The sequence below is a fragment of the Oncorhynchus keta genome, chromosome 33 (genome assembly GCF_023373465.1).
Source record: "Oncorhynchus keta strain PuntledgeMale-10-30-2019 chromosome 33, Oket_V2, whole genome shotgun sequence".
In the NCBI taxonomy this organism is placed as follows: domain Eukaryota; kingdom Metazoa; phylum Chordata; class Actinopteri; order Salmoniformes; family Salmonidae; genus Oncorhynchus; species Oncorhynchus keta.
This window is the reverse complement of record NC_068453.1, coordinates 13,304,107-13,331,774: the sequence shown is the minus strand read 5'-3', so window position 1 is coordinate 13,331,774 and position 27,668 is coordinate 13,304,107. Positions and strand designations below refer to the sequence as shown.

The window sequence follows — 27,668 nt, the reverse complement described above, 5'->3', positions numbered from 1 at the left end:
GAAAATGTATGGAGTAGAAAGTACATAATTTAGGTATGTAAGTGAAGTCAAAGTCAAAATTGTCAAAAAAGATCAATCGTAAAGTAGAGATACCCCCAAAAACAAGTTAAGTAGTACTTTAAGTACTTTACACCAGTGCAGGGTAGGCACACTGTAATCAACTTCATAGACAACACCTGGCTGGTGGTACAGCGTATTTGTTGGTTTTTACCACTTTCTCCAATCACACATCTCCAATTGTGGATTTTTACACTGAAAAATAACTGACTTTCGACTTGTGAGTTTGAAGGTCTGTGATCAAACAGGGATGCAACAATATTATTGGCCACAAAGGGTCAGTGTTGGCTTGGTTTTAGATGAGTGATCTACCTACCTCGTCGGTTTCAAATTGCAAACACATGTCACTCAAGCGCTCTGATTGATTTCCCGAATGTGGTTTGACTTTGAAGGCTGTATCAAGTAATTGAGACGTCAAAAGAGGACTATTTACGTTTACAAAAGATAGGCAAGACGGTAAAGAGAGGTAAGTAGCCTACATCAAAATCAAAGTATAAACTACGACAGTCTGTCGTTCATATTTATTGAAAAAGAAAGAAAATTGGCGTCAATTATTCATGGAAGTCCTTGTTATCGTATTTTGCATAACACAAGGCTACAACATTTTTGTCTTGTCAACAAAATATATATTAGGGTAACTCACTCTTGTTAGTGTAAAGTTTTTAGAAACATTTGTTAGTTTACAGAATATTTGATTTAATAATAAGTGTCCTTTCAGTTAGTGGCTCAGGTAAGCTCGTTATTTTTATCCAGGTAGACTGTTGGCGTGCTGTGCTCTGTTGCTCCCATTTAAAAACTAACCCTATGGTCTACACACAAGAAACACAAGAAGGATACACTACAACAACCTCAATCAACAACTGTAGTCTATTTGGGATGTCTGAAATGTGATGAACTTGGGAAGTATCTGGTGTGATGGACTATCAGTGTAATTCCTCTCCTTTCACTAAACCCGTCTCCTTTTAATGATTTATTTGACCTTTACTTTACCAGGCAGGTCAATTAATATCAAATTCATGTTTACAATGAGGCCGGTCTCCAATGACAGCTTCTCCCCTCTCTAGTTCTTGTGTTGTCACCCCCTGCTCCAGCATGGACCTTGGAGTTGCCCATCGTCAACGCCACAACCCTGTTGACAGCATCTGTCGTAAGCTGCAGACCATCCAGCGGCACGACCGTGAGGTTAACCCCTCTTCGCCCTTCCAGATTCCAAAGTTCACGTCCAGCAGCTACGACAGCCCCCAGTCCAGCCTGCGCCGCAACCTGGAAGTCATCCTGAAGAAGCGCGAGAGGGAGGGGATGTTAACCCCCAAGGGTTCACCCCAGCTTCCCAGGAGCTCCCACTGTCCCAACTCCAGCCCAGCCAACCCCACCATGAACCCCCCAACCCCGGTCAATGCTACGTTTACCATAACAAGTAATCCTGGGGAGTGGAGGGGGGTGGGGTTAGGAGGGCAAGGGAGAGGATGGCAGAGGGACTGCTCCACCCCAGCTGTCCAGACTGGAGACACTTTTTTCAGCTTCTCTCATGGTCACCAGTTTACTCAGCCTGAGGCGGGGACAGTGTCTGACAGCAGCGAGAGGCACAGGACCCCATCTCTGACTCGCACACCTGCACAGAGCCTGCTGTCCTACAACCTCAACTTCTGCTCGTCAGACTCCACGGCCAACCTGCTGCAGTGTGAGCTGCCTTACCCGGCCCTGGTTGTCAAGAGACTGTCCATGGGAGACGGTAAGGGGAATACACACACTCACTGTGGGATTACGAAAGCACTGCTCAGTTCTTAGTGAACAATGACATCAATGATAACTATTGATCACGAGGTTAAGCGCATTCCTCAGGCCTGTCACACACTCCTTTCCATTTGCCATCTCTTATGTCACACACCATGTACATTTTATTATGTTGCCTCAAGGAATGTTATGCAACTGACAGAAGATCAATCATGTTTATTGGTCACTGATGTCGGCTGATGAAGTGGCCATTGGCCAGTGTAGTTACAGAAAGTGTGTGTGTGTGTGTGTGTGTGTGTGTGTGTGTGTGTGTGTGTAGGAGCCATGTCCTCTGAGAACCGGAAGGAGATGATGACTGAGGTCAGTTTGATCTGTGAAGAGGATTTACTAGACACCATTTTCCATGTTTGTGACACCCAGCGCAGAGGTACGCACTCGCTCACATACAGCATTAAACTCTCAAAGTATCAAATATATATTGAGCACAGAAGTACACTCAAAATATCAAATCTAGCACATTGTGGAGTACACACTCTTCTATCCCGACTCACCGTATCAAACACTCATAAGGAGGCACAATCTCATACACACACTCACCGTGATAAAGTTTTGTTAAAAAGGCAGCCAGTAATTTACTCCACTGGGGTGTAGCCAGGTCTGCTTTCTCTTCTTTGTTTCTGAAGCAGTCAATGATGTGATACAAGTGCTCTAGATTCCCTCTGGGTGGTTGTCTCTCCACAGTCCTATTTTGTTTACTAAAAGCTGTTACTGAAAGAACCTCAGGCGGAGGAAGGCGATTGCTATGACTCCTGGGGAGGTCCCTTCCCATGCTAGTCACCAGACTGACTACAGTAACCCAGTAAATTACTATGATAAAGACTGTAACCTGGCCTCCTCCTGCTCCTTCAGGTAAGGTGTACGTGTCTCGTATCGTGGACTACCTGCGTCACACCACCAGCCGGGGTTCTGAGGACAGCGGGCTGGAGGACCTGTGTAATATGCTGGACCCAGAGCACAAGGATGTCTCCATAGACCTGGACACCTACCACGCCATCATGAAGGAGTGGATCGATGACTGCAGAAAGAATGGGTACTGGAGATGTTTTCTGTGCCCCCCTCACACTATTCCCTTTTATAGTGCACTACTTTTGACCAGGGCTGTGGTCAAATGTAGTGCACTACATAGCAGTGCATGTTGTATTGTCCCTCTTTTGCCTGTAGAGGGTGCTGTGTTATAGTTCATGTGTTCTGTCACACCGGCAAATGGATACCAAGTTTTCAGTTGAATATTCTCATCAAAGAGCTTGTTGTCTATTAGATAAGCTTCTGTAACTTTTGTGTTGTAACAGATACATTAACCTCTGCGTGTGTGTGTAAGTAAGCCTGTGATATTGTGTGACTGTAATGTCATGTTTCTGGGTGTCTGTCTCCTTGTCTTCACCACAACCACAGGGACGACACACCAGAGGACCTAACTCAAGAGTCTGTCAGACTCCGAGACAGCCTGTCAGGTGAGTTGATACAGACATACAGTGCCTGCAAAAGTATTCATCTCCCTTGGCATATTTTCTATTTTGTTACATTACAACCTGTAATTTAAATAGATTTTTATTTGGAACTAATGTAACGGACATACACAAAATAGTCCAAATTGGCAAAGTGAAATGGAAAAAAAAGTACTTAATTTTTATTTATTTTTACGGTAAAGTGGAGCGTGCATATGTGGACTACCTGTGTCACACCACCAGCCCCCTTTGCTATGAAGCCCCTACATAGATCTGGTGCAACCAATTACCTTCAGAAGTCACATAATTAGTTAGATTGCAGACAGGTGAACTTTAAGTGTCACATGATCTCAGTGCATATATACACTTCTTCTGAAAGGCCCCAGATTATGCAACACCACTAAGGAAGGGGCACCACTAAGGAAGGGGCACCACTAAGGAAGGGGCACCACTAAGGAAGGGGCACCACTAAGGAAGGGGCACCACTAAGGAAGGGGCACCACTAAGGAAGGGGCACCACTAAGGAAGGGGCACCACTAAGGAAGGGGCACCACTAAGGAAGGGGCACCACTAAGGAAGGGGCACCACTAAGGAAGCGGCACCATGAAGACCAAGGAGCTCTCCAAACAGGTCATGGACAAAGTTGTGCATAAGTACAGATCAGGGTTGAGATATAAAAATAAAAAAATCTAATTTTGAACATCCCATGGAGCACCATTAAATCTATTTTTTTAAATTGGAAAGAATATGGCACCACAACAAACCTGCCAAGAGAGGGACACCCACCAAAACCCATGGACCAGGCAAGGAGGGCCTTAATCAGAGAGGCAACAAAGAGACCAAATAACCCTGAAGGAGCTGCAAAGCTCCACAGCGGAGATTGGAGTATCTGCCCATAGGACCACTTTAAGCCGTACACTCCACAGAGCTGGGCTTTATGGAAGAGTGGCCAGAAACAAGTCATTGCATAAAGAAAGAAATAAGCAAACATGTTTGTTTGCCAAAAGGTGTGTGGGAGACTCCCCAAACATATGGAAGAAGGTACTCTGGTAAGATGAGACTAAAATTGAGCTTATTGGCCATCAAGGGAAAATCACCTCATCACCCTGAGAACCGCATCCCCACAGGGAAGCATGGTGGTGGCACCATCATGCTGTGGGGGATGTTTTTAATCAGCAAGGCCTGGGAAACTGGTCAGAATTGAATGATGGATGGTTGGTGCTAAATGCAGGGAAATTCTTGAGGGAAACCTGTTTGTCTTCTAGAGGTTTGAGACTGGGATGGAGGTTCACCTTCCAGCAGGACAATGACCCTAAGCATACTGCTAAAGCAACACTCGAGTGGTTTAAGGGGACACATTTAAATGTCTGAATGGCCTAGTCAAAGCCCAGACCTCAATCCAATTGAGAATCTGTGGTATGACTTAAAGATTGCTGTTCACCAGCGGAACCCATCCAACTTGAAGGAGCTGGAGCAGTTTTGCCTTGAAGAATGGGCAAAAATCCCAGTGGCTAGATGTGCCCCTGCCAAGCTTATAGCTATATACCCCAAAAGACTTGCAGCTGTAATTGCTGCAAAAGGTGGCTCTATAAAGTATTGACTTTTGTGGGGTGAATAGTTATGCACGCTCAAGTTTTTTTTTTTGTATTCTCTTTTTTCACAATAAAACATATTTTGCATCTTCAAAGTGGTAGGCATGTTGTGTACATCAAATGATTGATACAACCCCCCCCCCCAATAAAAATATATATTATAATTCCAGCTTGTAATTCCACGTTGTAATAGGAAAAATGCCAAGGGGGGTGAGTACTTTCACAATCCACTGTATAGTCTGTCAGACTCTGAGCCTGTCACAGACATATAGGAGACATTAGAGGACTAATCAGAGAAATGGATGACTGTTGTGAGGGGTGAAGGTTTTCTCTTGTACCATGCCTCCAAGTAGCTCTCTCTCTCTCTCGCTCCACCACTCACTCACTCGCTCACTCACTCACTCGCTCGCTCACTCACACACACAACTTCTCATTTTAGCAAGTCAATGTATTTTCAAATCAAATCAAATCAAATCAAATTTATTTATATAGCCCTTCGTACATCAGCTGATATCTCAAAGTGCTGTACAGAAACCCAGCCTAAAACCCCAAACAGCAAACAATGCAGGTGTAAAAGCACGGTGGCTAGGAAAAACTCCCTAGAAAGGCCAAAACCTAGGAAGAAACCTAGAGAGGAACCGGGCTATGTGGGGTGGCCAGTCCTCTTCTGGCTGTGCCGGGTAGAGATTATAACAGAACATGACCAAGATGTTCAAATGTTCATAAATGACCAGCATGGTCGAATAATAATAAGGCAGAACAGTTGAAACTGGAGCAGCAGCACAGTCAGGTGGACTGGGGACAGCAAGGAGCCTTCATGTCAGGTAGTCCTGGGGCACGGTCCTAGGGCTCAGGTCAGTTGAAACTGGAGCAGGAGCATGGCCAGGTGGACTGGGGACAGCAAGGAGTCCTCATGTCAGGTAGTCCTGGGACATGGTCCTAGGGCTCAGGTCCTCCGAGAGAAGAAAGAAAGAGAGAAGGAGAGAATTAGAGAACGCACACTTAGATTCACACAGGACACCGAATAGGACAGGAGAAGTACTCCAGATATAACAAACTGACCCTAGCCCCCGACACATAAACTACTGCAGCATAAATACTGGAGGCTGAGACAGGAGGGGTCAGGAGACACTGTGGCCCCATCCGAGGACACCCCGGACAGGGCCAAACAGGAAGGATATAACCCCACCCACTTTGCCAAAGCACATCCCCCACACCACTAGAGGGATATCTTCAACCACCAACTTACCGTCCTGAGACAAGGCCGAGTATAGCCCACAAAGATCTCCGCCACGGTACAACCCAAGGGGAGGGGGGCAACCCAGACAGGCCGACCACAACAGTGAATCAACCCACCCAGGTGACGCACCCCCAGGGACGGCACGAGAGAGCCCCAGCAAGCCAGTGACTCAGCCCCGTAACAGGGTTAGAGGCAGAGAATCCCAGTGGAAAGAGGGGAACCGGCCAGGCAGAGACAGCAAGGGCGGTTCGTTGCTCCAGAGCCTTTCCGTTCACCTTCCCACTCCTGGGCCAGACTACACTCAATCATATGACCCACTGAAGAGATGAGTCTTCAGTAAAGACTTAAAGGTTGAGACCGAGTTTGCGTCTCTGACATGGGTAGGCAGACCGTTCCATAAAAATGGAGCTCTATAGGAGAAAGCCCTGCCTCCAGCTGTTTGCTTAGAAATTCTAGGGACAATTAGGAGGCCTGCGTCTTGTGACCGTAGCGTACGTGTAGGTATGTACGGCAGGACCAAATCAGAGAGGTAGGTAGGAGCAAGCCCATGTAATGCTTTGTAGGTTAGCAGTAAAACCTTGAAATCAGCCCTTGCTTTGACAGGGAGCCAGTGTAGAGAGGCTAGCACTGGAGTAATATGATCAAATTTTTTGGTTCTAGTCAGGATTCTAGCAGCCGTATTTAGCACTAACTGAAGTTTATTTAGTGCTTTATCCGGGTAGCCGGAAAATAGAGCATTGCAGTAGTCTAACCTAGAAGTGACAAAAGCATGGATTAATTTTTCTGCATCATTTTTGGACAGAAAGTTTCTGATTTTTGCAATGTTACGTAGATGGAAAAAATTTTCTCCCTCATTCTTTCTATAAGCATAGACTACTTCTCTCACTCCTTCTCTCTTCTCTCCATCAGCTAAGAGGTCTGTCCTGCTGAACATGACCTCAGGTAGTCTGGAGGCATTTGGAGGGGAGGTGTCACGAACAGATCTGTAAGTAATGCTCGTGTTCCTGTGTGCATGCAATTGTCCAATTTGACATTTGACTGTGTTTTACCCTGTATGTGACTGTGTTTTTCTCCGCAGTGAGACGTCAGACCTGGTGTTCTGTGTGACCGACCTGCAGTTCAGTAACCAGAAGCTTCAGGAGGAGGTGAGGAAGCTGAAGCAGAATGTGGAGACCATGGAGGACCATAACCAGAAACTAGCAGAGGAGAACGAGGAGCTCAAGTCACAGGCCAGACTGTATGGATTGTACACACACATACTTTTGAGATGCCTGCCTTCCTTTTCTGCCTTCTCTCAATTGAACCCCCTAATAGGCCCCACATACACACACCCAAGTATAATGTCCCTCTCTCCCCCCTGTAGAGGCCAGCAGCTGGCCCAGAAGGAGAAGATGTTGAAGGATGAGGTGGAGGAGATGAAGATGAGTCTGAGCTATACAGAGGAGGGCAGAGCCAGGGCCTCTGCTCAGACCAAACATATGGTATATACACTCACACACACTACTTCACTGTCATGCTATTCAACTATCTACACTGAACAAAAGTATAAACTCAACATGCAACAATTTCAAAGATTTTACTGAGTTACAGTTCATATACGGAAATCAGTAAAAAAAAAATGTTTTAAAAATAAATTCATTAGGCCCTAATCTATGGAATTCATATGACTGGGAATAGACTTGAATATGTTGGTCACAGATACCTTAAAGAAAAGGGGTGTGGATCAGAAAACCAGTCAGTATCTGGTGTCTCCACCATTTGCTTCATGCAGCGAGACATCTCCTTTGCATAGAGTTGAGCAGGCTGTTGATTGTGGCCCTTGGAATGTTGACCCACTCCACTGGAACACGCTGTCGTGTACGTCGATCCAGAGCATCCCAAACATGCTCAATGGGTGACATATCTGGTTGGTATGCAGACCATGGAAGAACTGGGACATTTTCAGCTTCCAGGAATTGTGTACAGATCCTTACGACATGGGGCCGTGCATTATCATGCTGAAACATGAGGTGATGGCAGTGGATGAATGGCACGACAATGGGCCTCAGGATCTCGTCACGGTATCTCTGTGCATTCAAATTGCCATCTATAAAATACAATTGTGTTCATTGTCCATAGCTTATGCCTGCCCATACCATAACTCTACCACCACCATGGGGCACTCTGTACACAGCGTTAAAATCAGCGAACACCTCGCCCACACAATGCCATACTCTGTCGGCCATCTGCCCAGTACAGTTGAAACCAGGATTCATCCATGAAGAGCACACTTCCCCGGTGGCCATCGAATGTGAGCATTTGCCCACTGAAATCGGTTACGACTCCGAACTGCAGTCACGTCAAGGACCCTGGTGGGGACTACGAGCACGCAGATTAACTTCCCTGAGAATGTTTCTGAGAGTTTGTGCAGACATACTTTGGTTGTGTAAACCCACAGTTTCATTAGCTCTCTGTGTTTGGTCTCAGACGTTCCCACTGGTGAAGTAGAACGGATGTGGAGGTCCTGAGCTGGCGCAGTTACACGTGGTCTGCGGTTGTGAGGCTGGTTGGACGTACTGCCAAATTCTCTAAAACGACAGAGGTGGCTTTTGGTAGAGAAATTAACATAAGATACTCTGGCAACAGCTCTGGTGGATATTCCTGTAGTCAACATGCCAATTGCATGCGCCCTCAACTTGACACATCTGTGGCATTGTGTTGTGACAAAACTGCACATTTTAGTGACCTTTTATTGTCCCCAGCGCATGGTGCACCTATGTAATATCATGCTGTTTAATCAGCTTCTTGATATGCCACACCTGTCAGGTGGCTGGATTATCTTGGCAGTGGAGAAATGCTCACTAACAGGGATGTAAACAAATTTGTGGACAGAATTTGACAAATGTTTTTTGTGTGTATGGAACATTTTATGGGATCTTATTTAGGTTCATAAAACATAAGACCAACACTTTACATGTTTCATTTTTGTTCAGTGTGTATTGAAAACAGTTGCTTCCACACAGTTGAGGTTCCTGAGTTAATTTAGGGTCATCTATAAAGATGCTGGACAGGCCATTATTTTGGCTACCATGGCTATGCCGCCATAGGATGATAATGCCCGTGTCCACGAGGCACAAGTGGTCACTGAATGGTTTGTTGAGCATGAAAATGATGTAAACCATATGCCACGGCAATCTGTTACCAGACCTCAACCCAATTGAACACTTGTCGGATTTTCTGGAGTGGTGCCTGAGACAGCATATTCCACCATCAACAAAAACCCAAATGATTTAACTTCTCGTGGAAGAAGTGTCGCATCCCTCCAACAGAGTTTTAGACACTTGTAGAATCAATGCACCTTGGCATAGAAGTTGTTCTGTCTCGTTTTGGTGTTTCCTTTGGCTGTTTCCTGTATCCAACAAACTATACAACGTCCACAGTCCTATACTAACTCAACATCTCCCCAACAGGAGAGAGAGAACCAGAGTCTGATTGCCAAGATAAGCTGTCTTCAGGATGAGGTGCTGTACTGGAAACCTTTCTCTCCACACAGAACCCCTTTCATCAACATATACAGTGCCTTGCGAAAGTATTCGCCCCCCTTGAACTTTGCGACCTTTTGCCACATTTGAGGCTTCAAAGAAAGATATAAAACTGTATTTTTTTTGTGAAGAATCAACAACAAGTGGGACACAATCATGAAGTGGAACGACATTTATTGGATATTTCAAACTTTTTTAACAAATCAAAAACTGAAATTGGGCGTGCAAAATTATTCAGCCCCCTTAAGTTAATACTTTGTCGCGCCACCTTTTGCTGCGATTACAGCTGTAAGTCGCTTGGGGTATGTCTCTATCAGTTTTGCACATCGAGAGACTGACATTTTTTCCCATTCCTCCTTGCAAAACAGCTCGAGCTCAGTGAGGTTGGATGGAGAGCATTTGTGAACAGCAGTTTTCAGTTCTTTCCACAGATTCTCGATTGGATTCAGGTCTGGACTTTGACTTGGCCATTCTAAAACCTGGATATGTTTATTTTTTAACCATTCCATTGTAGGTTTTGCTTTGTTTTGGATCATTGTCTTGTTGGAAGACAAATCTCCGTCCCAGTCTCAGGTCTGTTGCAGACTCCATCAGGTTTTCTTCCAGAATGGTCCTGTATTTGGCTCCATCCATCTTCCCATCAATTTTAACCATCTTCCCTGTCCCTGCTGAAGAAAAGCAGGCCCAAACCATGATGCTGCCACCACCATGTTTGACAGTGGGGATGGTGTGTTCAGGGTGATGAGCTGTGTTGCTTTTACGCCAAACATAACGTTTTGCATTGTTGCCAAAAAGTTCCATTTTGGTTTCATCTGACCAGAGTACCTTCTTCCACATGTTTGGTGTGTCTCCCAGGTGGCTTGTTTCAAACTTTAAACAACACTTTTTATGGATATCTTTAAGAAATGCCTTTCTTCTTGCCACTCTTTCATAAAGGCCAGATGTGTGCAATATACGACTGATTGTTGTCCTATGGACAGAGTCTCCCACCTCAGCTGTAGATCTCTGCAGTTCATCCAGAGTGATCATGGGCCTCTTGGCTGCATCTCTGATCAGTCTTCTCCTTGTATGAGCTGAAAGTTTAGAGGGACGGCCGGGTCTTGGTAGATTTGCAGTGGTCTGATACTCCTTCCATTTCAATATTATCGCTTGCACAGTGCTCCTTGGGATATCTTTTTGTATCCAAATCCGGCTTTAAACTTCTTCACAACAGTATCTCGGACCTGCCTGGTGTGTTCCTTGTTCTTCATGATGCTCTCTGCGCTTTTAACGGACCTCTGAGACTATCACAGTGCAGGTGCATTTACAGTGCAGGTGCATTTACTGAAAGTAAAGGGGCTGAATAATTTTGCACGCCCAATTTTTCAGTTTTTGATTTGTTAAAGTTTGAAATATCCAATAAATGTCGTTCCACTTCATGATTGTGTCCCACTTGTTGTTGATTCTTCACAAAAAAATACAGTTTTATATCTTTATGTTTGAAGCCTGAAATGTGGCAAAAGGTCGCAAAGTTCAAGGGGGCCAAATACTTTCGCAAGGCACTGGGTCATTTCATTACTTTATCATGTATTTAATTGGAGGCATCGTAAAGGCACCTCGAGGGCTTCTATGTGATTGTAATTCCTTTTAATGAGAGATTTGATCTGGTGGCGAGTCATCAGGATTGTGCTCACCGACCAATCAGTGTCATTGATCAGTTAAGTGCCTACTCGGGCGACACAACAACAAAGCAGCAGGACTATCTGCTTCCCCTGGGAACTTCCTGTCTGCTGTTTTTCCAGGATCTAAGACAGTTTTTCCCAACCCTGGTCCTCCATTACCCACGACAGTACAGTTTTGTTGTAGCCCTTGACAAACACACCTCATTCAACACATTGAGGACTTGATGATTAGTTGACAAGTTGAATCAGGTGTGTTTGTCCAGGGTTACAATACAAATGTGTGCTGTTGGGGTTACTGGAGGACCAGGGTTGGGAGAAACTGATTTAGGAAATGCCATTCCATGGCTATCTACTCTGATGTACCTTGTCCACTTTTAACTGACATGGTAGGGTAAAATAAGGCATATTTTTAGGGTAGAATTACTCATCTCTTCCTCCTCCCTCCTCCTCCTCCCCCCTACCTGTGGACTAGAACATCAAGGTCACCATGGAGATGGATGACCTCCAGAAGAGGATGATTGAACTGTGTGACCTAAACGCTGAGCTGCAGGTGGGTCCACACAACTATATTGAACAAACTATTGTACTGTCGAGGGAATAAGCGATTCCAAGGTTGGCAACTAGAAAGTGGTTTCCTGGAAACAGATTAAGCCTCGTTCTCAACTAAAAAACAACTTTCAATTAAGATTCTCCATTTTTTAGAATGCTTCTTAGTCCAGGACTAGGCTTAATCTGTTTCTGGTCAACTGTGCCCAGAAGAAAAGGTTGTGTGAATGTTTGTTTTGCCTTTCATGATCTTCTGAAAAAGTCCTGGAGTTCAGTGCTATGGACCTACGTAACTGGCCTTTAGGATCAAAGTGATCCCCCACGCCTGCTCCTGATTGGTCTGCCTGTGTGTTGTGGATGAGTGCCAGTGGTTTCATGGTGTAGTGTGTGTTCTCTCAACCACAGGTCCATAACCATTCCTTTGATGCTGTCGTGAGTGAAAAGGAATCCCTCATACTCCAGGTCAGTATCATCTGAATAAAATAAAAAAACATTTCTTTATAGTACTTTTTGTTCCGTATCTGTTCAGTAATGAATAAAGATGGGTCATTGTTGTAGTCGGGATGTCCCCTACTGTACATTCTCTATGATAACACGGCTGTACAAAGCGAAAGTCACATTGTAGATTGGGGTCCTTAGATCAGTGATAACCCAGGCTTCAGGGCATAGTCTGTTGATCTGTTCATTCATATGACCGTACATTTGGAACGTTTCAGAGACATTGTCCTGGGGGAAATACGATAATCAAGAATATTGCTGTCATGTTGTCTCCCCTCTACAGAAGTGCAGACAGATTGAGGAGCTGATGGCTACAGTGATGGAGTACTCATCAGTCACAGAGGTGAGGAGGCTGTCTCGATAATAATTACCCTATCCCAAATCTCCCCTTTAGCCCCTACTCTCATGCACTAGATCATAAAGGAATGGATGTGTACAAGCAGCAACGCTGTACCCCCACTGCTCTGAACCGCCGACCAGAGAGCTCTGCAAAATGATTTCTCTATCTCAGCAGAGCCCTATATGATATGCATGTCTTTGTCTGTCAGCTGCAGTGAATATGTATTAGCTGCAGCAGTAGTGGTGTTATCTAACCGTGTTTGATGTCTGTTGTCTCTGACAGCTGTTGAGAGCAGACAAAACCAAGCTGGAGAGCCAGATACACATGATGCCGCCAGACATGGCAGTGTAAGTACACTGTACTAGAGGTGGAGCCTTGACTGGTCTAGTAGCAGGATTGGGGAATTCTGTGTATTCTCTGTTTTAACTATGTCCTTTTGTCTTCGTAGTTTGTTCTGATTGGTTCTCTCGCTCTCCCTCTTGCAGTGCAGGTCTCTCCCTGTCAGTGGCATACAGGTTGAACCACAGCACTTCAGGATCCCTGCAGACAGAACTGGCCCTTGCTCAAACACCACCGGAGGTCAGATAAATATATCCCCTCGTTCCATGTTTGCAGCCTGTGAATTGAACACCCACTCTCTCTGAGTACGCTCACACCTTTGAGAACCAATCCACTGTATTCACCCAAAACTTCAGCTCCAGGGACCCTATTATGCTATCGTTTACTGAAACCATCAGCCTATCCGCTTCAGGGTTAATGACCAAGTCGTGTTTTATTTCCAGGGTGCGGCGTGTGTGTCGCCACTGAGCTTTGCATCTGTGCTAGATGAGTCTCTGGACAGGGAGGTGTTAGTGCTCCTGCAGGGCCCCACACCTGACCAGATGTCCCCGGAGTTCAAGAGCCTCATCAACAAATTGGTACTCTATACAGTAGATACAGCAGACATTGTCCCAATTGTACACTATAGATACAGCAGTCCTGATAATTCATTAGATATCTTCAGCCCTTACTGTCCTAATTATGCACTCAATACACTATGCAGGGACTGGTATCTAACCAGCACACATTTCAAAAGCATGGAGAACTACTTTTTGTGCATCTATGGTATGATTGTGGTGTAGATGCATGACTCATTTTCTTCCATAGAAAATTGAATTGATTAGTACTTAAAGTAGTTACACGGATAACCTGAAACACAATTGTTTTTCTGGTTGTTTTCAGAAGAGAGATTTTAAGGACGAGGGCCTCTCCATCTTGTCAACACTCAGAGGACTCATGCACCACTATGGAGGACCAGGGGCTAGTAAAGACCCCAGACTGCAGGTGAGGGGCATACATACACACTATCTCGATCTCACGCAGGCGCACACACACTCTCGCTCTCCCTCTCTTGTTCTCATTCCTTCTTTCTGTCCTCTTTCTCTGTCCTTTCTTCCCCTCTCATTCTCTTGCTCTCTCTGTCCTCGCTCTTGCTCTCTTCTCTCTCTGACACACACACTCATGCTCCTCTCGTTCTATCTCTTGCTCACTCTCCCTCATTCTCTCACTTTTTCTATTGTTCTCTCTCCCTCACTCACACACTAGAACTATTCGAGTGGATGTATCAACCCACTATCCAGCTCAGTGGTAGAGGAGGATGTTACTGAGTCACTCTGTACCAGAGAACTCTAGGTGTGTGTGTGTAGGTATCCTGGGGGTCACGTATCTGTATCAAAGAAGAGGTTGGTGTTTCTCTAGGTTCAGAGATTCGAGAGAAAAGAGCAAATACCTTTTGGTTTTCCATCATATTGCTTTTCACTTATCCTGTTCTTTCAGATCAGTGCAGAATACAGATACAGGAAATGAGATGCGGAAAGGAGCAATTAGGCTATTGAGATGCACCCTACTGAGTTCAATGTGGAGAGTAGGGAGGAGTTTGGTCTGAATAGGACTCTCTGCTCGTAGCTTTTAGAGGATTACATAATATGGCTGTTCTCTCTCTCTCTCTCTCTCCTCTCCAGAGATCCCTAATCTACAATGTTATATAACTCTCTATCCCATCAATGCCTATTAATGCAGCGTGGCTTAGTTAGTGTGCTGTAGTGTAAATTCAGTCTCTCTCGCAACACACACACACACGCTCTCTCTCGTTCGGTCCTTGTCACCTCCCTCTGCCACCCTCTCTTTCATTCCCCCCTCTCTCCCTCCCTTTCCTCTCTCCCACCTCCTTTCTCTCTCCAATCTTCATTCGTCAGACACGTCCACAGTAAACATTCTTCTTGAGTAAAGAGTGCAGTAGTGTCACTGTGACTAAGAGATGGACATACTTTACTGTATGTCTAGTACCGCTGGATAGGTTGTCTGACTGCCTGAGACCCTGTAGTTCCAGGAAGAGGCTGACTCCCTGCCCTTTCTCCCCCACAGGCGGTGCAGTCTGAGCTGGATCGGAGGAGGACGGAGTGGGGCCTCAGCCTGGAACAGTTGGACCAGTACACAGACTCCCTGGAGAACGAACTGATCAAGATGGCCAGCAGCATAAGGAGGTCCCGCACTGAGATACTACACCTGTCAGTCAGGTGAGTGGGGGTTGAGTGTGTTTGTGTGCGTGCCTGTTGGAAGTGAGGGTCAAGAGGAACTAGTGCTGCTTTTCTCTCACTGGTCAAGTAGATTTTGCGGGTCTTGTATAAGAGAGGGTTACAGAGTGGTGGGAGGGGCTTTCATTGTCTAAGAAGATACAGACACTGTGCAGGAGGGATCTAGGGAGGAATCTGGTCATATTTGGTTGCTTCCCTCTGCTCTCCTGAAGTCTCTGTGCTCTGGGTCTGACTGGGTGACCTCTAACCTGTCTAAGTAGTGGTTGGGTCCTGGTCCAGTATGGCTCTGTCTGTAGCTGCCTCACTGCCACGTGGGCCCGTGCCACACTGCCGCCCTGCTCTGGAGGATAAAAGGGGGAGGGGGGGCCGTTATCAGGCCAGGCTGTCGGAAAGTTGTCTGGGCTAGCCAGCTGTGCACAGGCCCTCTGGACTAGTCTGGGACTGGGTGTTAGGAGCTGTCCGATACTGGGAGTTAGGGGCTCTCCAGAGCTCCTGCCATCCTAGTACAGGCTGGGCAACAGCAGCATGGGACACTGCATGGGCCTGCGGATTGGGTACAGTATGTTATGTTATGGACCCTTCACTACGCTGTCAATGGGCTGGGTGAGAGTGATGAATCTGTTAATTTGCTTTGTAGTCACTGGATGCATGATTGCTGTGGTTTCAGAAGTATTTGTGTCGTGTGACCCTTTTTGTTGATGTTTTTGGGAGTGTTGCTTTACGTGTCAGTCTGTGTAAATATGTGTGTAATTTACGTGGGTCCGTCCGTGCAGGGTTCAGGAGCAGGAGAATCAGAAGCGGCAGCTGCGTGAAGAGTTGGACCGGCTAAATACCCCGGGGGACAGCAGGGAGGCCAGCTGCCAGACACCCGACGAGGACACACAGGTAGGAGGGGGAGAGAGATGGAGGGAGGGAAGAGGTAGACTGGACAGCAGAGACTAGCTGTGAAACCCCTGACCCTGATGATCCACAGGTAGGACTAATTGAGAGATGGAGAAAGAATGGGGGAAGAGGTGTCCCCCGTGTGCCACAGATGGCATGTAGCTTTTGAATATCTGTGGAATATCTTGTAGAAAGATGGTATGGGAGAAAGATGTCGGGTATAGTGGATATTGAGCTACTGTTGGGACACAGGCATTGAGAGCCATGGAACATAGCAGAGAATAGGACTCGTATTCAGATGGTGAATAGCTGTGTAACCTTTGGAGTACATTTTCCATCCAGATGAAGAGGCTGTTTAATAGATGCTAAAGGATGGAGTGGGAGGCTGAGTGGACACTTAGAGCACTTTCTGATCAGGAGAAATATTCTGTCATGTTAATTTGTCTATCGGCCGTAAGCACAGATCTAGGATCAGTTTACCATCTCCCCAACCTTAACTATTAGGGAAGAGAAACTCACAATTGATCTTAAATCAGCATTCCTGGGAAAATGTAACTTCATCGTACTCCATGTTTTTGATTTGCTGTTAAACTCAATCTCACATTAGCACTTTGAACAGGCTCCATTCTGTATATATCTATCATGTATTTAAGTAGGGACAGATTCAATTAAAACATTGACACATTGAATAAACAAGTAACTTTATCCTACTGTTTGTTTTGTATTCATTAGACTTTTTAGACAGTTTTCCCTGTGCTTCTACGTGCTCTTTGGTGTCTAGGCAGAGTTACTGGAAAAACCTATTTCTGCTAATGTGGAAAATGCTTTAGAAATAGATTTGATTAATTCCCTGAACAGGTTTTAATTCAGTTCATTTATTTTGTCAGGCTGGGGAAGACCTGGACTGGGATGAGGAGTTTGTCCTCCAAGACTTCCTGAAGAACGAGGGGGTGGAGACGTACAGGGACTTCAAGAGTCAGGAGATGGGACCGACGGAGGAGGACAGACTGACGGAGAGGGGGACCAGCCTGGAGAGGGGGAGGTTGGGGAGAGGTGGACCGTGGTGGGGGGAGAGGGACCAGAGGGGGGAATGAGGGGGATCTCCCTTCTCTCGGAGCAAAGTGAACCCGACCAGACGGAGGGAGAGGATCTGAGAGGTGAGTAGGATTCCACAGATTAGTAATGATCATATCCTATTATAACTCCATATTGGGCTGTATTTTAGTGAGTTTACAGGAGTTCCTGTAAGGTTTCTCTGTGGTTCTGGGCTACTGAGCTGGGTGAAACACTGGGTAAACCAGGGGTTAGTGAGTCTATCCAAAAGCCTGTGTGGATCACCCCTGTAATCCCTGGAGTCACAGAGTACTCAGCCACCCTTGAAGAACCACACCCACACAGCCCTCTGGGGTTTGTGGCAAGGACAGCCATAGATGGCCAGGGTCTCCAGAAAGGGACCTCTTAGTGTGTGTCCTGGTTAAAAGCCCCTAGACGGATCAGCCTTCTGTCTGTCTGTTTGTGTGTATGTGTGTGGCTTGTTTGTGTGTGGTTTGTTGGCAAGTCTTCTATGGCCAGGTGTTAAAGTCATCCAAACCTAGTGGAAGTGGTCTCCCTGCATCACTGGCTGCCAGAACCCAAAGAATGTGGTTATTACTGCCTCTAAACCCACTCTAACACAGACAGGGAGTTTAACGGGCTAATAATATGGTCTAAGATGGTAGTGGGTGGGGCTTAGTTTGACATTGCCAGTGACCACAGCTGAATATCACGGAGATGATTTTCAACTTGAACTAATTAGCTTTTCTTCCTTCCGGTCTCTCTCCCCCTCCCTCCCTCCACCCCCCTCTTCCCCCCTTCCCTCCCTTTTTTCCTCTCTCAGAAACCACAGCGGCAACAGACGGTGACCAGAGGGTGAACAGTCTATCCCCACAGGTAGATGGCAGTCTTTTTAAAACCTATTACTCTGTATGTAACCTTATTATGTCAGTGTGCTTTAAAGCTTTTCTCTGGATTAGTTTTCTGGTTGTCCACTCCAGACTTGACTGGTGGTTGTTTGTCATATAAATGAATTGGTGTTCATTTGAGTAGAACCCCCACCTTGGAACATTGCTTTGAATGGGGATGTCCCTTCTAGCATGTAGATCTCCGTAGTCGTCGGAGTGCATGTGACCGTATGTGGTGGTGATAGTTTTAAGGGGCCACTTCTTCCTTTGGTGCTGGTGGGCAGGAAAAGGGGGAATGGTCATAGGCCCCATTCAAATACAAATACTGAACATGCATCCTTCCCTCGCCTCTTCCTTGAATGAATCAACTATCTATCCTGATCACTTAGGTTTTGTGTAGCTTTTACCAGTCCTGTTATCATGTCTGATCAGTGACCACTCCAAGGAAGGAACAGAGTAAGGAAGCATTTTAAGAGCATTGGAACAAGAGCAGAAGTGTTAACCACAACTCGGTGAATAGACAACAGGACATGGACCAATCTAGGCTGGAACACGCACTCTTTCCATCGTCCTCTCTCATACTTTTTACTTTCCTCCCACTTGACAAACTCATGCAACCTTGCTTTTATTCATTAGTTCAAGATAGACTAAACGGAATGGCTCATCTTCTGAAGTCGCGCCTTCTTACTTAATCGGATCGATAGGGAATGGACAGTGACTCACACTGATACAGAGGTGACGTAAGAGGTTGTTTTATACGCTTTTGTTGTTGGATAAGCAAAGGCACTGTTGCTTGCCAGTCTGATATCGCTACATCCTTTCACATGAACTGAATGGACAGGTGGCTGTTATGTATTGATGCTCGTCTGTTGATCATATTCATACTTTTCTTTCTCTTTTAAATGATATGTATGTGTTGTGCCTCAGGGTGCCAAATTAACAGAATGCTTTGGGCCTGAGGACGCCCACCAGCATGCTGTTGACACCGAGGAGCATCCACTCCCTCCCTCCCACTCTTCTCTATCGGGTAAGACAAACTCTTCCTCCCCTCTGATCAGTCTTTTTCTCTCTGCACCATGTAATCCCAGATTCTCTCTAGCCTGCAACTACAGCAAATTAGTATCTCTCTTCATGCATTCAGTATATTTCATTGAGTTGGATGGCCCTCTCCAATGCCGTTTCACTTATGACTCCTCACCCTTTTGTCCAGATGCAATGAGCCCTGACACCATAGTGCCCCTTCTACAAGACACACCTCAGCCTGGCTCACCAGAACACGACAGGACCATCACTGCTGGGAACAGTCCACCCCCCAGGCTGGCTGAGATGGTATCTCCCAGCTGCACTTACCCTGTGATGAATGAGACCATTTTACTGACTTGCAGGTGAGATCAGAGCTCTGTGGCTTTTACAATAGTCGTAGTTTCGGTGTGAGTGCACTGTAGCATGCATCTCTTCCTCTCTGGACACATTTTCCAGTCAAATGAGTTCCAAGTTGAATGAGGGAAATGTTGGCTGTGTAATTGGGCCCCTTTAGCGATAATTTGCATACCCACGATGCACCTGTAATCGGGGCTGGGGCACTGACTTTGCTCTCATAGGTTTGCGCAGTCAGTCAGTGACCCCAGTTGCTTCCTACTATCTGAGAGCGATAAGCACACCCCAAATCATTTGTCATTTCTCTGGTTGGGCTCTATGCGACGCATACACTTCACCTTTCTCTCGGTGTCAGCTCTCAGCAGACAGACGGCAGTGAAAGAGGAAAAGGAGAGGACATCACCACCTCAACCAATATGAGTGACACACAGGTCAGTACAATACACAGGAACTATTTTACTGATGGCACAATGATGGGGAAAACTAACTTCCTTCATTGACAGTCGCAGCCACTGTGACACCATCTCTCGCCTCTTGACTTCCCCTTTTCTATCGTTCTCTTTCCCTCTTTTACTCTCACTCTGTTCATTCTCTTCCTGGTTGGGCTGAGTGGCACTGTGTTGTGGATGGGATGGAGGGGTATGGACAGGGCCTGGTCGGCCGAGGGCTGTGCCAAGAGAGGAGGGGTTTAGGGTGGAGGGGGACACATGGTCCCTCCCTCCTGTGAGTATTCTGCTCCAGTTGCTTCACTGCACACTTTGCTAAGGGAGGCAAGTATGACTTACTTGGTTTCTTCATCCAGATTGTGTACAAAGGATGTTATGTCTGTGTAATAAGTCTTTATGTTTACGTGTATACCGTTGTGTAGTCGACTAAACTTTTCTCTCTATTTTCTGAGCCGGTTTGTGTGTGGTTATTTAAGTGTTGTCCCAGGGGTTAGCTGTGAGTCCATCGACAGAGACAGACATGCTATTTCTGTTATTCCAGTCTCCTGCTCTGTGTAGGCACAGTGGGGTGGCACTCCCAGAGGGAGCAAACATATTTCTTTCGAATAGAGTTAAGAGTGCAGGTTTCATCTGTCTGGGGTGAGGATTTGCATTTAGAGCTGGATCTGTGTGTCAGTTTGGTAGACTGGAGAGGAGTGAAAGAGCAGGTAGCCTAGCGGTTAGAGCGTTGGGCCAGTAACCGAAAGGTTGCTAGTTCGAATCCCTGAGCCAGGTGTAAAATCTGTCTGTGCGCTTGAGCAAGGAAGTAAACCCTAATTGCTCAAGGGTAGCCATTGATGATGGCTGACTGTGACCCAACTCTCTGAGGGTGTCTTGGGGAGAAATAAGTTATTATGTTTCTGTTTGTAGGCTAGTAATCCAGTTGGATTTATGAGTTTATAAAACTCAAGTCAACTATAAGGATTAACAACCATACCCGGGATCACAGGACAGGGAAATTACAATATTTTCCCCCAATGTCGCACTAATGCAATTCCACAAAATATACATGTGCAGCAGCTGATTGGCAAAACAATTAAATAGCACATTATCCACGCATGTTGTTGCATGGAATCCGAGCATATATACTTCACACAGTCGCCATAAATTAAAATCACACACATAATTGACACGGCCGGACTGCACACAGAGACCCGAACCAGTTTAGAGGTTGCGTTATCAAAAGCATGTCAAAATACCGCTAGAACTTTTCCCGCGTCCACTGCGCGTCTCCTATTGCTGCCTATATGAGAGTTTCCGTAGAGAATGTGAGATTAACAAATGTTACGAGAGTAGATATGGATATTTGCTTTTAGAGTTGATCCCCATTTTAAGATGCCTTGAAATGTAAACAATTTCCTCTCATCTGTTATTCACGAGCTGACCTGCTATCTGCATAATCATCAACTCGATTTAGCCAAATAGACGATATTATGTCATTTAGTTGGTTATCTAGCAAGCTCATCAACTTTGGGGATGTGACTTTTGTTTGACTGCCGTTACAAACTTTGTATGCTTCGAAAACGCTTTTAGCCTTAGCCTACTCGGGGTGCGTGCTGTGTCGCGATAGCCTACTGCTGAACTAATTGAGGAACATAACGCTCCGAATTCATGAACGGCTATTCAATTGGCTATTCAATTCACAACGATGTCATTGGCGATCAAAGTTACTCTCATGACTAAATATCAGTTTCACTTACTGTGAAATCTTTACATAGGCTAGTGGCGCAGCCAAGCCGGCAATGCACAGACGATCTTATTTTAGGAGAACCCTGGTATAGTGAGTGATTACATGTTGGTTTTAAACAGTTTATATAGGCAGTTCCGATATTTCCTGGGACTCTCAGGATAAATATGAATTATTCCCGATGTTGAAACTTGGTTGAACACACTTAAACCTTTTCTAATCCCTTTATGAACACTTAATGACCCACAGCAACACCAGCTTTGCCAGTCTGGCAGGTATTCAGTAGCAGGAAACGAAGACACTGGCATTATTGGCCAAATCTGCCTGACGTCACTCTGTTTGCTTATAAATTATGCAATGTCCTGGACTGGTTGTTGCATGAATATATGCAACAGTCTTGGATTGTCCTGTGTCCCCGCTTCTAAATAACAGTTTTGTTTCTAAACATGGGTTGTGTAGAGTTTAAAAGCTTCATAGATAATACATAAAAGGGATCTGGATCCAGCTTGTATGTGTTTTGTGGTGAGATTTGAGTTTGGTTTTTATATTGTCATTTTCCTCTTGATTGTTATGCACAGTTCCATTACCCAACAACCACTCAAAGCATAGCTCTGCGCTCGAGTAGCCAGCTTTATATAGTCTAGTGCCTTCCGCTCTTACCTAGCTGTAGTGTGTTCTGTATTCCACCGCCCACACTACTTACTGCCCTGCCAGTGGGAGTGTGTTGTCCGCACACACACACACACAGCTGCTCTCCACCAACCACCACATTAAGTAAGAAATGAGAAATCCCCATCCTTTCTATTCACTGTACAGAGCAGAGATAACATTCTGATGCCATGGGACAGGTACGGTATGCAATTTTGCGCACGTGTCACACTTTTTAAATCATTAACTTCCTCTGACGAGTGGTGCTGAAAGTATGTTACAAGGCCACTTGTATTCATCTCTCTCCTTTTTTTTCTTTCTCTCTCTCTCTCAGAAGCTAACCAAGGACCAGCTGGCTGAGAGAGTGCTAGCAGAGGACAGGTGAGTGTGTATACATGATTGTGTCCTAGTTACATGATGGAAGTAGTGTACTTTTCTCTGACATATGCTGTCTGTGTGCTGAGATGAATTTTCTGTTAGGAGGTTAATGTTGACTTTGTTTGAAATGTTTAGAACGTTACTCTTGCTTTTGGTTGTGATGGAGACACACGGTAGTGATAATGGCAAGTTGTGCAATGGTTTTGGCATGGTGGAATTGCTGCAGCACTCTAATGTGTGTGTTCCAGCACCAGCCTGTTACCAGTACTAGAGGAGGAGGAGGACACACAGGAGTCAGTGGTGCAGGTGCCTACAGTGGAAGTGGACTTGTCAGGTAGGAGGAAATACAGGCGCTATGGCCTCCTGCCATCAGTGTGTGTGAGGGAGAGTGCGTGCCTTTGCATGTGTATAACACTTCTTTCACTGGCTCTACAGGGACAGTCAGTCTGGCAGGAGGGGACAGAGGCTCTCTGACTATGGATGGACTGAATGTTGCGCCCACTGACCCATCACAGGTTCCAAGGGATGCTATGACACCTGACCCCTCAGGAGCCAAAATTGACTCCCTGGTTCTCAGGAGCAAGTTCAAGAAGGAACTGGTGAGCTGTCTATTTAATGATTATATGGCTCGCTGTCTCAAATGGCACCCTAATCCCTAGTGCGCTACAAGGAGTGCACTAATCATTTGAGATGAGAGCTCTGTGATTAGTGAGAACTTTGCATAAGTAGTATCATGACCTTGTGAAAATGTTGTCTTTCCTGCCTTGTGTGGAAGTGAAAGAATGTTCACTCAAGTTGACTCTGCTTATCTACACATGGAAGCGCTTCACAGCGCTCTGGCAGAATGGATGATAGTCGTACAATATACCTAGCTAGATCTGTACAATGTGACACTGGATTACGGTCTGTTAGAATCGAGTGTGTGTGTCTGTGGCGGCGGGTAGCAGCGAGACCGAGAAGTGTGTGTGTGTACAGTGAGGGAGAGTGTGTATACGGAGTGTGTAACGTTCACCACAATCATCCAGGAGCTGTCTCGCAGTATGGATGTCATCGAGGAAGGGAAGATACAAGAGGACCTGAGTGAAAGTGTTACCACAGAGAAGGACAGTGAGTTGACCCCAGATACCTCAGCTGAGAACGTTCCTAATATTTTAATACTTGTATAAGTCTAATTACTGACTGAAGTCAAAATTAAATTGTCACGTTGTGTGGTTGACTAGGAAAAAAACGATATCGGTCTCAATAGCAAGACAAATGTTTCTTTCTCTCTGTGTCGTACCAGTTGACGCCTCTGTTTCTGAGGACTCAACTGTAGGGGACAGAAGCAGGTAGGCTGCTCAACAATACAGTACCTCATATTTGAAAGATGCATTACAAGATAATAATATAAATGCTCTCAGGTACTGTGACACTCATAGCTGTTTTCTGGTGACACATACTGTATTACTCTGTTTTCCTCATTGCAGCCTGTCCCCTAACGACAAGGAGATTGAGGTAGTGGTAAGCTTACAACATTTTCTTTCTCTTGATTATCTCTCTGTATGTACCATAGAGTTAAGGCTTGTGTTTCTGCCAGACTGAGTTCCAGCGCTTGTCCCTGGGCTTTAAGTGTGACATGTTCACCCTGGAGAAGAGGCTGAGGCTGGAGGAGAGGTCACGAGACCTGGCAGAGGAGAATGTCCGGAGGGAGGTGTCCAGTTGCCAGGGACTATTACAGGTGAGAGGGAAGGGACTGGGTACAAGGGAGTCTTCAACCACATGTGAAGGGACCGGTTGAAGGAGACAGGAGTGAGGTGTCCAAATGTAGCTGTCAGGACCTGCTACAGGTGAGGGGCATACAATTTCCTTTTATCTTCCTCGTGTCTGCTCTTCCCAGGCCCTGGCTCCTCTGTGTGAGGATGATAACCAGTCTATGGAGATCATCCAGAGACTTCAGAAGAACCTGGACATCCTCATCCAGTCCATGACCAGAGTGTCCAGTCGCTCAGAGATGCTGGGCGCCATACACCAGGTATAGTACAATTTAATTGTGTGATTTGTCCCCCTCTCCCTCCCCTCACCTTTTTTTGAGGAGAGTCCTATAGGTAGACTGTAGGTCGGCGTCTGTGTGACTTCTCTCTCCCCCTCCAGGAGTCTCGTACAGGCACGGCAGTAGAGATAATGGTCCAGCATGTAGAGAACCTGAGGAGGTTGTACACTAAGGAACACGCTGAGCTCACTGAGCTGAGGGAGAACATGCTGCAGAACGAGAGGTCCTTCGGATCCCACTCAGGAGGAACACACTCGGGTGAGGAACACACACACACACTTATCTTATGTTTCTTCCTAATATTGAATATTTTTCCTTTAGATGATTTCAGAGGCAAGAAACCATCTGGAGCAACGTCCTATAAGGTAGGTCAGTTTAGGCTCAGTGTATATGATGTGCTGCTGTTTTAGTCACTGTAGTGATCACTGTCTGCATCTGTACACTGTCTTGTATTGTTTTCCCTATTCCTCCTTTCCTCAGGCATCAGCCCGACGGGTCAGCATAGCAGCTATCCCCCGGTCCGGTGGGGGAGGGGGACCCATGCATTTTGACATGCCTAATAAACCACAGGACACGGAGGCGGAGAGACTCACCCGCAGATCTCCCTGGTAGGTAGACTGCAGCACTGTGTGGGGGAAATGAGGAGTTGTTGAAGAATATTTAAAACGCAGTCTTGACCCTGTTTTGCAAAACAAACCCCATTCTGATTTCTGAGGAAGAAATTTGCATCCAGGTGTTTGTAAATTGGGGGCCTTTGTTAAAACATGACTTGCGGGCTGTGTAGTCTGCGTTAGGTGTTGTGTGGAATGTGACGTATGTATGTGGCGTGGTTACAGGAATGTGACTGGGAAGAGCACGGCGCGTCCTCCTCTAAAGCGCTTTGTTAGCTCCGGGGCTTGGATTGAGACTGACGAGCCCTCCCTCGTGATGCTGATGAAGGGGTAAGGGCTGATATCAGCTGTGTTGCAGAAGCACTCGCGTGTCTCATATTAGCCCAACCTGAAAACAAACATTCTGCATTTAATTTCCCCAACCATGTACTGTATATAACAAGTCAGCAGGAGAACAACCTGCAAACATAACAGGCGCATGTGGAACATTGACTGCAGAGTATCTGTGTGCATGCATGTAACAAATTGTGGGTCCTAAGTGTGTGTTATTAAACAAGTGTGTGTGTGTGTGAGACCTGCATTACAGTGTCTGTATGTATTTTTTGTGTGTGTGTGAACCGTGCATGCACACCCCGTCCCACAGGCCTGCCTACGACGCAGACACTCCTTCAGACGAGGAGAGGAGGGAAGTGCCCGTTCAGAGGAAGTCCAGTCTCACTGAGCTGGGCAACAAAATCACCTCCCTGATTATGCCCAAGACGTTAGTAGTGAACCAACCGCTAGTGTTTCACTTCCATCTACAGCTAGGCAGCACTGCTTTCTACTGCTGCGTAGCTGGTTAGGCTTTAGTAGCTTCTCTGCCGCTCCTGAGCCTTACACACTTTTCACACCATCGTGCCCACCTGAACCATACTGTACTGTCCTGGCTCAGATAGTTTTTTTCCACCAACTACCGTGGAAGTGTAACGAGGCCAGAGCAGTACAGCTCGGCTTGGCTCAGTAGTGTGAAAAGGGTTCTAGATGCTGTAGCCTGTATTCCTGTCTGCTTTCTGCTTTAGCCAACTGCTTGACAAATGTAAAGCGGTTGGTTAAATCATAAGCCCATCTGGCTTCCAGGCTGTGCTGCTTTAGGTCTGGGGAGCAGACATCTGGTCCAGATTGACTGAGCAGAAAGACTGGTGAGAACAATATACCTGGTCAAGAGCAAATGCTTTGTGAATCTGGACCTTGGTCTCTGAGCCCGAGCAGTCTCTGGACGTGTGGTTCTGGTTTCTGCTTCAACCAAACTCTCCTTCGGCTCCAATCTCTTCCATCTATTCCCATCCTGGGGAGTGTATGTGAGACATGCATTGCCTCGCCGCTCAACATGCTCTAGGGCTGTTTTTCTATTTTCTGTGTCCCAGGTGTGTGCTACAGAGAACGCTTCGGAGTGGTGGTCAGTCCACGCCGCTAACACCATCCTAATTTAGCCTAGGCGCCAGGCTACATCACTGCTTTGGGAAGAAGGACAGACATTAGCTTGGCTTCGGCTAACCCAGGCTAAGTCCTACTTTGGCGTCCATTCTAAATCGTCTCTTTCCCTCTCTCCCACTCTTTCTCCAGTCCCATCCTGGCAGAGCAGGCCGCAGCAGCCCCGTGTTTGGGCTACTCCTCCCGGCCTGCGTCTGCAGCCAGCGGGTCCCGAGGACTGTGGCTCTGGCTGGCCCTAGTAGTGGTCCTAGCAGGCCTCCTGGCCCTCCTAGCCAGCCTGGTGCTGCAGCCGGCCGTGGATGGAGCGCCCGTGGGGACCGGGGACTCCTGGGTGACCATCCAGCAGCTCCTGTGGCCCTACACAGGGCTGAGGCACAACGGACAGCCACCGGTTTAGAGGGGCTGTGGCCCCAACAGACGGGGATGGACGGGTAGGCACCTGGGTATGGTCAACCCCTGGAAGGTCTTCTGCAACTTGAACAATCACGTGTGATAGACTAGTTAGTGTGTGAAGACGGAAGCAGTCTGTGTTTGTACTGGGGCTACTGAACACTGACCACAGATTTCCTATTGGTGCCCGGAGACATTCTACAGCGCCATTACGGAAGGGGGATTGTAATGTTGCTGGCTGTTGTATATGTGGGCACAATGTTGACCAATCAAGTCAAGGAGGACACCAGCATTGGGCTGTCCAATCATGTAATGGACTTCAGCGCATGCTATCCAATCACGTCACACCTTTTTTGAGTATTTGTTGGTCCATCATCCTATGGACATCAACATGCTTGCTCATGGACAGTGGATTTAGCCACTTATTTTTTTTAAACACATTTCATAGTAAACTTCTGAATCTATTATGGTATTTGCGGTTGCCTGAAGAGGCCACCATTTTAA

The 27,668-nt window shown here is 46.2% G+C and overlaps 1 protein-coding gene across 1 annotated transcript; it reads left to right on the top strand.

The window, feature by feature from the left end:
- The first annotated feature begins 542 nt into the window (after positions 1-542).
- Positions 543-27,446, top strand: LOC118365949 (inositol 1,4,5-triphosphate receptor associated 2-like). Its single transcript, XM_052491615.1, has 38 exons — positions 543-985; positions 1,122-1,789; positions 2,111-2,218; positions 2,701-2,881; positions 3,244-3,302; positions 7,038-7,113; positions 7,207-7,365; positions 7,492-7,609; positions 9,578-9,628; positions 11,783-11,860; positions 12,262-12,318; positions 12,638-12,697; positions 12,977-13,041; positions 13,180-13,273; positions 13,477-13,611; positions 13,916-14,017; positions 15,098-15,249; positions 16,041-16,152; positions 17,037-17,191; positions 17,224-17,306; positions 18,026-18,078; positions 19,017-19,116; positions 19,300-19,474; positions 19,822-19,897; positions 22,621-22,667; positions 22,913-22,998; positions 23,100-23,263; positions 23,690-23,771; positions 23,947-23,992; positions 24,131-24,158; positions 24,241-24,381; positions 24,541-24,675; positions 24,795-24,951; positions 25,015-25,058; positions 25,174-25,301; positions 25,530-25,634; positions 25,948-26,064; positions 26,907-27,446. Exons 1-38 carry the CDS (start codon positions 948-950, stop codon positions 27,169-27,171), a joined length of 4,500 nt encoding a protein of 1,499 aa, XP_052347575.1. The 5' UTR covers positions 543-947; the 3' UTR covers positions 27,172-27,446.
- Positions 27,447-27,668: the final 222 nt, after the last annotated feature.

Coding starts and splice junctions, on each gene's coding strand:
- LOC118365949 (XM_052491615.1), top strand. CDS start 948: ATGAACTTGGGAAGTATCTGGTGTGATGGACTATCAGT. Junction 986..1,121: donor TGGTGTGATGGACTATCAGT/GTAATTCCTCTC, acceptor TCCCCTCTCTAG/TTCTTGTGTTGTCACCCCCT. Junction 24,159..24,240: donor CTAACGACAAGGAGATTGAG/GTAGTGGTAAGC, acceptor TGTTTCTGCCAG/ACTGAGTTCCAGCGCTTGTC.